The sequence below is a fragment of the Oncorhynchus tshawytscha genome, linkage group LG28 (assembly GCF_018296145.1).
Source record: "Oncorhynchus tshawytscha isolate Ot180627B linkage group LG28, Otsh_v2.0, whole genome shotgun sequence".
Classification (NCBI taxonomy): Eukaryota; Metazoa; Chordata; class Actinopteri; order Salmoniformes; family Salmonidae; genus Oncorhynchus; species Oncorhynchus tshawytscha.
Window position 1 is genome coordinate 40,963,795 of NC_056456.1, and position 9,970 is coordinate 40,973,764.

A 9,970-nucleotide genomic window follows, 5' to 3' on the forward strand; every position below is an offset into this window, starting at 1 on the left:
CAAACTTTACATAGAAAATAAAGTAAATAGTTCTCCACTAATACTAATCCAAACATCACTAATACAGATAAAGTTTGCCCTTTGTACCCCTCATTCTCCGTTACGGGTCAAGAGACGTGCTTTAACTAGTCCTGGAAAGATATTGATTACCAATTTCCACCCGGGACGCCAGAGAGAACCCTTTTTACCGGTGTACTGCTCCGAAAATCAAAGCTCTCCACTTCATGTGTCGATAATTTTGCAAGTTACAAATCACGCTCTTTTTGCTTACATAAACACGATATCAACACCATACCACTCCTGGTTACTATGACTACATGATATCAACACCATACCACCCCTGGTTACTATGACTACACAATATCAACACCATACCGCTCCTGGTTACTATGACTACACGATATCAACACCATACCACTTTTCCCATCCTCGTGAGAAAAAAAAAAACATTTTCAAATGAACGTCTTCATTTTTTTTTAAACGTCCCAACAAGCAACGATTCATCAGACTAATTTTCCAATTACAATTTAACCCTTTTTTTGTGTTCCATTCTTGGACTTAACTGTTGTCATCTTTCTCACTAACTGTACTTGACGCTCTTTCAACCTCAAACAACAGTTCTGTTTCCGCCATCTCAACCCTTTTTCGATTTCACCTTTATTTAACCAGGTAGGCCAGTTGAGAACAAGTTCTTATTTACAACTGTGACCTCTGGCCAAGATAAAGCACAGCAGTTTGACACAGAGTTACACATGGAGTAAACAAAACATACAGTCATACAATAACACAATAGAAAAAGTTTATATACAGTGTGTGCAAATTAAGTAAGGAGGTAATGCAATAAATAGGCCAATAGTGGCAAAGTAATTACAATTTAGCTAATTAACACTGGAGTGATAGATGTTTAGATGATGATGTGCAAGTAGATAAATAAAGTAATAAATAAAACAGTATGGGGATGAGGTAGGTAGTTGGATGGGCTATTTACAGATGGGCTATTTACAGATGGACTATGTACAGCTGCAGCGATCGGTTAGCTGCTCAGATAGCTGATGCTTAAACCTCAGGCCCTGGCAGCCCCATCTTGGTATTTATGGGAGTAAATCAGGGAGCCCAAGTCACATTGTATCCTAAACAAGAAGGAGATGGAAGGACAAGGAGATGCCTCCAAGGTGGCATAGCAGTTCAGACGTCTTTTGTCCTCGTCTTGTCGTGTCCTGTATATATATATATTTACAACTTTTTTCACATACATTTTATTTTTATTTTCCATCAACTCATCTTCAAAACACTCTCCTGCAACCCGCCTCACCAATTTATATTTATAAAAAAGTATTATTTACCTCAAATCTGTAATCCTCCAAGAAGCTAGCCTGAAACTAGCCAGAAGCTAATCCAGAAGCTAATCAGAAGCTAGTTCAGAAGCTAGTTAGCTTCTTTACTGGCAAATCGTTAGTATTCAGCTAACCACGGTTTGTGGTCATCAGCTATACTTTAGCTCGAAAATCTATCACCAGTTCTGTACGGCGCAGCGCGGCTCGGAACGGAACATACCGGACCAATTTTTCTCTCCATGTCCCTGGATTTCGACTGCTCTCTGGACATTCATACCCGGATCTCACGGCTAGCTAGCTGCTATCGATGGCCTGGCTAGCTGTCTAAATCGCCGTGACCCCCAACCAACCACTCCACTCACTGGACCCTTTTGATCACTCGACTAAGCATGCCTCTCCTTACTGTCAATATGTCTTGTCCATTGCTGTTCTGGTTAGTGTTTATTGGCTTATTTCACTGTAGAGCCTCTAGTCCTGCTCACTATACCTTATCCAACCTATTAGTTCCACCACCCACACATGCACTGACATCTCCTGGTTTCAATGATGTTTCTAGAGACAATATCTCTCTCTTCATCACTCAATACCTAGGTTTACCTCCACTGTATTCACATACTACCATACCTTTGTCTGTACATTATACCTTGATGCTATTTTACCGCCCCCGAAACCTCCTTTTACTCTATGTTCCAGACGTTCTAGACGACCAATTCTCATAGCTTTTAGCCGTACCCTTATTCTACTCCTCCTATGTTCCTCTGGCGATGTAGAGGTGAATCCAGGCCCTGCAGTGCCTAGCTCCACTCCTATTCCCCAGGCGCTCTCTTTTGACGACTTCTGTAACCGTAATAGCCTTGGTTTCATGCATGTTAACATTAGAAGCCTCCTCCCTAAGTTTGTTCTATTCACTGCTTTAGCATACTCTGCCAACCCGGATGTTCTAGCTGTGTCTGAATCCTGGCTTAGGAAGACCACCAAAAATTCAGAAATTTTAATTCCAAACTACAACATTTTCAGACAAGATAGAACTGCCAAAGGGGGCGGTGTTGCAATCTACTGCAAAGATAGCCTGCAGAGTTCTGTCCTACTATCCAGGTCTGTACCCACTGCTAGGCGACCTAAACTGGAACATGCTTAACACCCCGGCCATCCTACAATCTAAACTTGATGCCCTCAATCTCACACAAATTATCAATGAACCTACCAGGTACCTCCCCAAAGCCTTAAACACGGGCACCCTCATAGATATCATCCTAACCAACTTCCCCTCTAAATACACCTCTGCTGTCTTCAACCAAGATCTCAGCGATCACTGCCTCATTGCCTGCATCTGTAATGGGTCAGCGGTCAAACGACCTCCACTCATCACTGTAAAACGCTCCCTGTAAAACGCTCCCTGAAACACTTCTGCGAGCAGGCCTTTCTAATCGACCTGGCCGGGGTATCCTGGAAGGATATTGATCTCATCCCGTCAGTAGAGGATGCCTGGATATATTTTTTAAATGCCTTCCTAACCATCTTAAATAAACATGCCCCATTCAAGAAATTTAGAACCAGGAACAGATATAGCCCTTGGTTCTCCCCAGACCTGACTGCCCTTAACCAACACAAAAACATCCTATGGCGTTCTGCATTAGCATCGAACAGCCCCCGTGATATGCAGCTGTTCAGGGAAGCTAGAAACCATTATACACAGGCAGTTAGAAAAGCCAAGGCTAGCTTTTTCAAGCAGAAATTTGCTTCCTGCAACACTAACTCAAAAAAGTTCTGGGACACTGTAAAGTCCATGGAGAATAAGAACACTTCCTCCCACTTCCTCCCAGCTGCCCACTGCACTGAAGATAGGAAACACTGTCACCACTGATAAATCCACCATAATTGATAATTTCAATAAGCATTTTTCTACGGCTGGCCATGCTTTCCACCTGGCTACTCCTACCCCGGTCCTACCCCGGTCAACAGCACTGCACCCCCAACAGCAACTCGCCCAAGCCTTCCCCATTTCTCCTTCTCCCAAATCCATTCAGCTGATGTTCTGAAAGAGCTGCAAAATCTGGACCCCTACAAATCAGCTGGGCTAGACAATCTGGACCCTTTCTTTCTGAAATTATCTGCCGAAATTGTTGCCACCCCTATTACTAGCCTGTTCAACCTCTCTTTCATGTCGTCTGAGATTCCCAAAGATTGGAAAGCAGCTGCGGTCATCCCCCTCTTCAAAGGGGGGGACACTCTTGACCCAAACTGCTACAGACCCATATCTATCCTACCGTGCCTTTCTAAGGTCTTCGAAAGCCAAGTCAACAAACAGATTACCGACCATTTCGAATCTCACCATACCTTCTCTGCTATGCAATCTGGTTTCAGAGCTGGTCATGGGTGCACCTCAGCCACGCTCAAGGTCCTAAACGATATCTTAACCGCCATCGATAAGAAACATTACTGTGCAGCCGTATTCATTGATCTGGCCAAGGCTTTCGACTCTGTCAATCACCACATCCTCATCGGCAGACTCGACAGCCTTGGTTTCTCAAATGATTGCCTCACCTGGTTCACCAACTACTTCTCTGATAGAGTTCAGTGTGTCAAATCGGAGGGTCTGCTGTCCGGACACCATTCTGTATACTTCTGGCCCTTCTTTGCACACTGTGTTAACAACCCTCCAGGCAAGCTTCAATGCCATACAACTCTCCTTCCGTGGCCTCCAATTGCTCTTAAATACAAGTAAAACTAAATGCATGCTCTTCAACCGATCGCTACCTGCACCTACCCGCCTGTCCAACATCACTACTCTGGACGGCTCTGACTTAGAATACGTGGACAACTACAAATACTTAGGTGTCTGGTTAGACTGTAAACTCTCCTTCCAGACCCACATCAAACACCTCCAATCCAAAGTTAAATCTAGAATCGGCTTCCTATTTCGCAACAAAGCATCCTTCACTCATGCTGCCAAACATACCCTTGTAAAACTGACCATCCTACCAATCCTCGACTTTGGCGATGTCATTTACAAAATAGCCTCCAATACCCTACTCAACAAATTGGATGCAGTCTATCACAGTGCAATCCGTTTTGTCACCAAAGCCCCATATACTACCCACCATTGCGACCTGTACGCTCTCGTTGGCTGGCCCTCACTTCATACTCGTCGCCAAACCCACTGGCTCCATGTCATCTACAAGACCCTGCTAGGTAAAGTCCCCCCTTATCTCAGCTCGCTGGTCACCATAGCATCTCCCACCTGTATCACATGCTCCAGCAGGTATATCTCTCTAGTCACCCCCAAAACCAATTCTTTCTTTGGCCGCCTCTCCTTCCAGTTCTCTGCTGCCAATGACTGGAACGAACTACAAAAATCTCTGAAACTGGAAACACTTATCTCCCTCACTAGCTTTAAGCACCAACTGTCAGAGCAGCTCACAGATTACTGCACCTGTACATAGCCCACCTATAATTTAGCCCAAACAACTACCTCTTTCCCAACTGTATTTCATTTTAATGTATTTATTTATTTTGCTCCTTTGCACCCCATTATTTTTATTTCTACTTTTTTTTTTTTTTCTTTTTTATTTCTACTTTGCACATTCTTCCATTGCAAAACTACCATTCCAGTGTTTTACTTGCTATATTGTATTTACTTTGCCACCATGGCCTTTTTTGCCTTTACCTCCCTTCTCACCTCATTTGCTCACATCGTATATAGACTTGTTTATACTGTATTATTGACTGTATGTTTGTTTTACTCCATGTGTAACTCTGTGTCGTTGTATCTGTCGAACTGCTTTGCTTTATCTTGGCCAGGTTGCAATTGTAAATGAGAACTTGTTCTCAACTTGCCTACCTGGTTAAATAAAGGTAAAATAAAAAATAAATAAATAAGAAGATACTTGAAAGTTGACCGTTTTGTTTTTTATCCTTTCTGGCGGTGGGTTTGTGATCGGCTACGAAAAGCCAACTGACATTTACTCCTGGAGGTGCTGACCTCGACAACTACTGTGATTATTATTATTATTATTTGACCATGCTGGTCATCTATGAACATTTGAACATCTTGGCCATGTTCTGTTATAATCTCCACCCGGCACAGCCAGAAGGGGACTGGCCACCCCACAGAGCCTGGTTCCTCTCTAGATTTCTTCCTAGGTTTTGGCCTTTCTAGGGAGTTTTTCCTAGCCACCGTGCTTCTACACCTGCATTGCTTGCTGTTTGGGGTTTTAGACTGTGTTTCTGTACAGCATTTTGAGATATCAGCTGATGTAAGAAGGGCTTTATGAATAAGTGTTATTTGGTTATTGGCCTTTCTGAGAGTGGGTTATTGGGTGATTTACATAATGATCTAAATTGGGTCATATTAGGGTAATTTCCATTACTATAGTATAGTAGACTAGAGGCTGCCTGTCCTGCTGTAATTCATCTCCAGTCCTATAGATGGCAGCAACACTAGAGTCACCCACTCTGAGCGCCGACGACCACAACAAGAGGAGGAAGAGGAAGAAAGACAAGGCAAGGCTCCTGTCGTTGGGTTTTTTCTAGACGGGATACAGTTTATGTCAAAAAATTTCGTAACAGGTTAGGAGAATATAACCAGCAGTTTAGGATAATTAACGTACCGGGTTAGGAGAATTAGGTTAATGTTATGAAAAAGGGTTACGGGTAGCTAAAATAGATTTTTTAATATATATATTTTGTTGTACTTTTGACGTTAATTTGACATAAAGTGTATCCCATCTAGCAGTGACCCGCGCGTCGTCGACTGCAGCCTTGCGTGACACCAGAAAAAGGGGATTCGTGTTTCGCGTAATGCTGTTTATTCTGTCTCTCGACAATTTGTTATTCTCGAAGGGGGTGGAAATCGTATATTTTCACGTTTAATCGACACGTCGAACAATGTGAAATGTTCTATTTTGTGTTGTAAAGTGGATAAAAGTTAAGGAAAACCTTGAAATGGAGGCTTGCTGAGCAAAATGGCTGGGCGCACTGAAATGTGAAACATTTGTAAGGTTAAACAGTATCAGCAGAAATAACTGGCACGCAAGGGCGCAGAAATACCTTCTTTTTCCACCTCTGGATGTGAAACATCACTGTAAGCCATTTGTTAGTGGCATCATTTCTATTTGATTAATTAGATGTTTTTTTTTTTTTTTGTCGATACCTGCCTGCATTTATCGATATAACTTCGTCGTGTATTTTTCCATCGGATTTCTGCTTGACCGCATTCTGTTATTGTCTCGACGCTGTTGGATTAAAACACCAGAAAACAACAGCCGACCGAGTCAGGAATGTTGTTCTTTTTGATGTGACTATATTGTTGTTGTTTTTCGACAAGACACTGATGAGATTGTCTGCGGATGTGCAAACTAATCGATATTAATTAGAAACACTCTGCTATTGTTGCCTTTCAGACACGGCAGCTGGGGGTTTTAACTCTGGAAACGACACACCTGCCCCAGTTACTGTAAAAAAAAAAAAAAAAGACACCTTTTTAATTGACCCTTTCAACACTTGACTTTTTTTTTCAACAGATAAATACCCCTAAATAAACCTGCAATCATGGGTGAATTCCTGAAATACATTGACTACGATCACAAGACCAGTTTCCTGAAGATGTTGAACCAGCAGAGGATGGAAGGGGACCACTGTGACGTTGTGGTTGTGGTGGAAAACGTTGAGTTCAGAGCTCACCGCTGTGTCCTGGCCGCCTGCAGCATCTACTTCAAGAAGCTGTTTAAAAAACAGAACGATGTGGACAACTCCATCGTGGAGCTCGACTTCATCCGTTCAGACATCTTCGAGGAGGTCCTCAATTACATGTACACCGCCAGGCTCGCCGTCCGCAAAAAGGACATCAACCTCATGATGTCATCCGGACAGGTCCTGGGGATCACGTTCCTCGACAACCTGTGTTCGCAGAAACGCGAGCCCAACATGAAGCCGAGTCGTGAGAACCAGGCGCCAGGGGACGGTATGAGAGCCCAGGACGCCATCCTCAAAGAGCTGGCCATGGAGGAGGTGAGGAAGAACAGCTTCTATGATGGAGGGATGGAGGCCATGGGCTCCGGAGGGCCTCACGGGGTCCCTCCTCACTTCGGCGGGAACATGTCTAAAGACCCCCACAGCGCCCACGGCTGGACCTCCTCTTCCTCCTCCTCCAGCGATATGAAGCTTGACTACCTGCTGTACGGCCACCGCTCTGACGGCATCCACCCGGGAATGAAACCAGGCGGAGACGGCCCCAAGAAAGACAAGTCCCACCTGGCCCACCGTCCGTTCGCTTGCGAGGTGTGCCCCAAAACCTTTACCACCCAGGCCCACCTCAAAGAGCACCTGAAGATCCACACGGGCTTTAAACCGCACCGCTGCCTGGTCTGTGGCAAGGCGTTCATACGAGGGCCCGACTTAAAGCGGCACGAGAGGGTCCACAGCAACGAGAGACCCTTCGGATGCCAGATGTGTGAAAAGGCCTTCAAGCACAAGTCCCACCTGCGAGACCACGAGCGGCAGCACAGAGGAGAGAGGCCCTTCAACTGCGGCTCCTGTGAAAAGGCGTTCATCAAAGCGTCCGACCTGAAGCGCCACTGGAACACGATGCACAGCCAGCGCAGAACGCTGTCCCCCGCCGCCACCGCCCCGGGCAGCATCCAGGGAGACGCCGACACGCAGAGCCAGAGGGACTGGAAGCTAGAGGCTGGGCCACACTCGTAAGGACAGACTGTTACACACACACCAAGCATACATAGTGACAGACACACACACACACACACACACCAAGCATACATAGTGACAGACACACACACACACACACACACACACACAGACACACACAAGCATACATAGTGACAGACACACACACACACACACACACAAGCATACATAGTGACAGACACACACACACACACACACACACACACAAGCATACATAGTGACAGACACACACACACACAAGCACACACACACAAGCATACATAGTGACAGACACACACACACCAAGCATACATAGTGACAGACAGACACACACCAAGCATACATAGTGACAGACACACACACACACACACCAAGCATACATAGTGACAGACACACACACACCAAGCATACATAGTGACACACACACACACACAAGCATACATAGTGACACACACACACACACCAAGCATACATAGTGACAGACACACACACACACACACCAAGCATACATAGTGACACACACACACACACCAAGCATACATAGTGACAGACACACATGAATACAGGGCCTGTGATATGTATTGATGTGTGATATCCCGATGAGAAGACGAAAGGATCGTAACTTGTCTGTTACTGGCATGACCCAATGGACTCTAATCTGATCCTGTTGAATCGTTGAACTACGTATGTTTTTCATTTACCCCCCCCAAAAAATCATGTAAAAAATAATAATCATGTCAAACTTTACTTGTCTATGTACTTCTACGACCAGTATATTTTTCACAGGGAAAACATTGTTACTATTTAGACAGATAGGGGAACGGGGGAGGGGAACGGGGGGGGTGTTCTTCTCTATAATAATTATTATTATAACTTTATTACACTTTATCTGTAACATTTTTAAGTGTTTTTATTTTTGTTTAACCTTCCTGGATTTTAAGAGAGAGAAGAAGAGGAGAGAGAGAGAGAGAGAAAGAAATGATTCTCTGCATAAAATGTGTTGTTCCGTATATTCTCCTACATGTTGATTGTGTTTTTAAAAATGGATGTTTAGTTGTGCTGATTGATTGATATTTACACTGTACAAGGTAACCAGAGTCACCATTCTTCATTTTGTTAAACCAACGTCTTGGGCCTTTTGTTGTTGATGATGATGATAGACAGCAAGGCTCCCAAGTCAATTCTGGAAGTTAAAAGTTAAAAATCCAACCTTTTGATTTGACAAGCAATGTGAATCACGGTCTGTTCACACCTTAGCAGCATGAATTCCGACTAGATTTGACTGTTATACAGTATCACTAGCCCATCATCAAGATACCATCGGAGAGAGAGAGAGAGAGACACCACGTCTGTATATACTGTAGTGTGACTAGTTGCACAATTTAAAACATTTAGAATACAACACCGTATATGCACATTTAGCATTGTTCTCTTTACACACTGAAAATAAAACCATATTTGATGAGTTGATTTTTCTGATTGTCAACATCTGATTTCTTTTGTTTATGAATTCAGTGCATGTACTTAATATACATGTCTATAGCAGTCTATGGGGGCAGGTGCTCTCTGGTCGATGTAAAGTTACGATAATATCAGTTCAGGGAGAAATTGTGTCCCAAATGGCATCATTTTCGCTATGTAGTGCACTACTTTAGACCAGGGGTCCATAGAGCTCTAGACAAAAGTAGTGCACTATACAGGGAATAGGATTCCGTTTGGGAAGCGAACAGGCTACAGTGTTTATTTATCCTAAACTCAGAACAGTGCGTCCAGCGTGTGAGGGAAGAGGGTTTCGTGACATCCAGAGGCCTATTTTCAATTCTCTTCTCACGGAAGCAACGCAGTCATGCTAGCTAGTCACGCCCCCTCAACGATATGAACTCTCTGGATTGGATGATATTTCCTCACCAATCCAACGCTTTTAAATCCTTGTGGGGGAGTGACTGAGTGTATAT

At 44.0% G+C, this 9,970-nt stretch overlaps 1 protein-coding gene across 2 annotated transcripts; it reads left to right on the forward strand.

Annotated features, from left to right (window-relative positions):
* The first annotated feature begins 5,874 nt into the window (after positions 1 to 5,874).
* LOC121841195 (zinc finger and BTB domain-containing protein 14-like) lies at positions 5,875 to 8,099 on the forward strand. Of its 2 annotated transcripts, none has more exons than XM_042308108.1 (2): positions 5,875 to 6,417; positions 6,857 to 8,099. In XM_042308108.1, exon 2 carries the CDS (start codon positions 6,885 to 6,887, stop codon positions 8,034 to 8,036), a length of 1,152 nt encoding a protein of 383 aa, XP_042164042.1. In that variant the 5' UTR covers positions 5,875 to 6,417; positions 6,857 to 6,884; the 3' UTR covers positions 8,037 to 8,099. The 2 variants fall into 2 exon arrangements, with proteins under 2 accessions (XP_042164042.1, XP_042164043.1); XM_042308109.1 differs by having other exon boundaries at positions 5,875 to 6,131.
* Positions 8,100 to 9,970: the final 1,871 nt, after the last annotated feature.

Bases quoted from the DNA above. Each gene is read 5' to 3' on its own strand.
- LOC121841195 (XM_042308108.1), top strand. From the start codon at position 6,885: ATGGGTGAATTCCTGAAATACATTGACTACGATCACAAGACCAGTTTC.